General features: G+C 51.8%; 1 protein-coding gene across 5 annotated transcripts in view; it reads left to right on the top strand.

Annotated features, from left to right (window-relative positions):
* VWA7 (von Willebrand factor A domain containing 7) overlaps positions 1–1,474 on the top strand; it is an 18,541-nt gene that overhangs the window by 7,767 nt on the left and 9,300 nt on the right. For all 5 annotated transcript variants that reach the window (XR_005199070.1, XR_005199072.1, XR_005199071.1 and 2 more), the window contains exons 8-9: positions 703–815; positions 1,035–1,151. Coding sequence is in view for 2 of the 5 variants with exons in the window: in XM_037736317.1 (XP_037592245.1) it covers positions 703–815; positions 1,035–1,151 (230 nt within the window). In the remaining 3 variants the exon portion in view is untranslated. The remainder of the gene's footprint in view (positions 1–702; positions 816–1,034; positions 1,152–1,474) is intronic.

Here is a 1,474-nt window from a genome sequence, read left to right on the forward strand (position 1 = left end):
AGAGACGGGGTTTCACCGTGTTGACCAGGATGGTCTCGATCTCTTGACCTCGTGATCCACCCGCCTCGGCCTCCCAAAGTTCTGGGATTACAGGCTTGAGCCACCGTGCCCGGCTAGTTTGTTTGTTTTTTAAAATGGAGAGTCTCAGCTCTGTCTCCAGGCTGGAGTGCAGCTGTGTGATCTCGGTTCACTGCAACCTCTGCCTCCTGGGTTCAAGCGATTCTCCTGTATCAGCCTCCCTAGTAGCTGGGAGTACAGGTGCTCACCACCATGCCCAGCTAATTTTTGTATTTTTAGTAGAGATGGGGTTTCTCCATGTTGGTCAGGCTGGTCTCAATCTCTTGATCTCGTCCCACCTCAGCCTCCCAAAGTGCTGGGATTACAAGCATGAGCCACCATGACCAGCCCTAGGTGGGTTTTTTTTTTTTTTCGTATGTACATGTATCCAATAAAGGCCTACAGGAAATGCCACCATTTTTTTAAGGGAGTGGAGGCCCATCTTCCCACCCACCAGGGACACCTAAGTCTGCCCTGCCCTCCCCCATCCTGCACTGACAATTATGAGTCTTATAATGGAATATTGTTACTTCAATGCTTGTCCACTCCAGGAGCACAGCAGGCTTCTTAACTGGGGAGGTGGCTCTTGGTAGGAATGAGGGGAGCTCTTTTCTCACTTATCTTAACCTGCCTTCCCCTTCCCAGGGTTTGGCCCTGTGTTTACAACCAGTGACCCTGACAGCTTCTGGCAACAGCTTAATGAGATCCATGCCTTGGGGGGTGGAGATGAGCCTGAGATGTGCCTGTCAGCCCTGCAGGTCTGTCCCCTCCCGTCTTCCCTTCTTATCCCCCCTTTCCTGGCCCCACCACCAGGGGGAGCTAGATCCCTCCTGGGGCTCCCCACCACCTTCAGACCCTAGATCACTAGCTTCACACCAGGATTCCCGGGCCGTATTCCCTTTTGCTTCATCCTCCTTGGCTCTGCCCATTCCCCTCCTGCTGCCATTGTTAACACTGGCCCTTGCTTTCCCTGCCAGCTAGCCCTGCTGCATACACCGCCACTCTCAGACATCTTTGTCTTCACGGATGCCTCCCCCAAGGATGCCTTTCTCACCAACCAGGTTGAATCCCTGACTCAGGAGCGGCGCTGCCGGGTGAGCAGAGCTGATAAGAGACCCAGTGTTAGCTGCCCAGGGATGGGGGAGATCCTGTGATGACAGTCTCATAATGAGGGTTGCACCACACTGTAGTGGCCCAACAAGCCTTGGTGCATGGTGGGAGAAGCGCACAATGAACGGAACATTTCCTGATACCTTTAATGATGCTCACGCACAGGAGGCCCTACCCTTAATAATGCTGAATTTGTATTTGAACCTGCCCAATAAACAATGTGAAGAACTGGAAATCTAGTCACCAAAAATCCACTGTGACAGTTACAAGGGAGTGGCCAACTACTTTTTTTTTTTTTTTTTTTTTT

The sequence above is a fragment of the Cebus imitator genome, unplaced genomic scaffold, assembly GCF_001604975.1.
Source record: "Cebus imitator isolate Cc_AM_T3 unplaced genomic scaffold, Cebus_imitator-1.0 Scaffold24, whole genome shotgun sequence".
In the NCBI taxonomy this organism is placed as follows: domain Eukaryota; kingdom Metazoa; phylum Chordata; class Mammalia; order Primates; family Cebidae; genus Cebus; species Cebus imitator.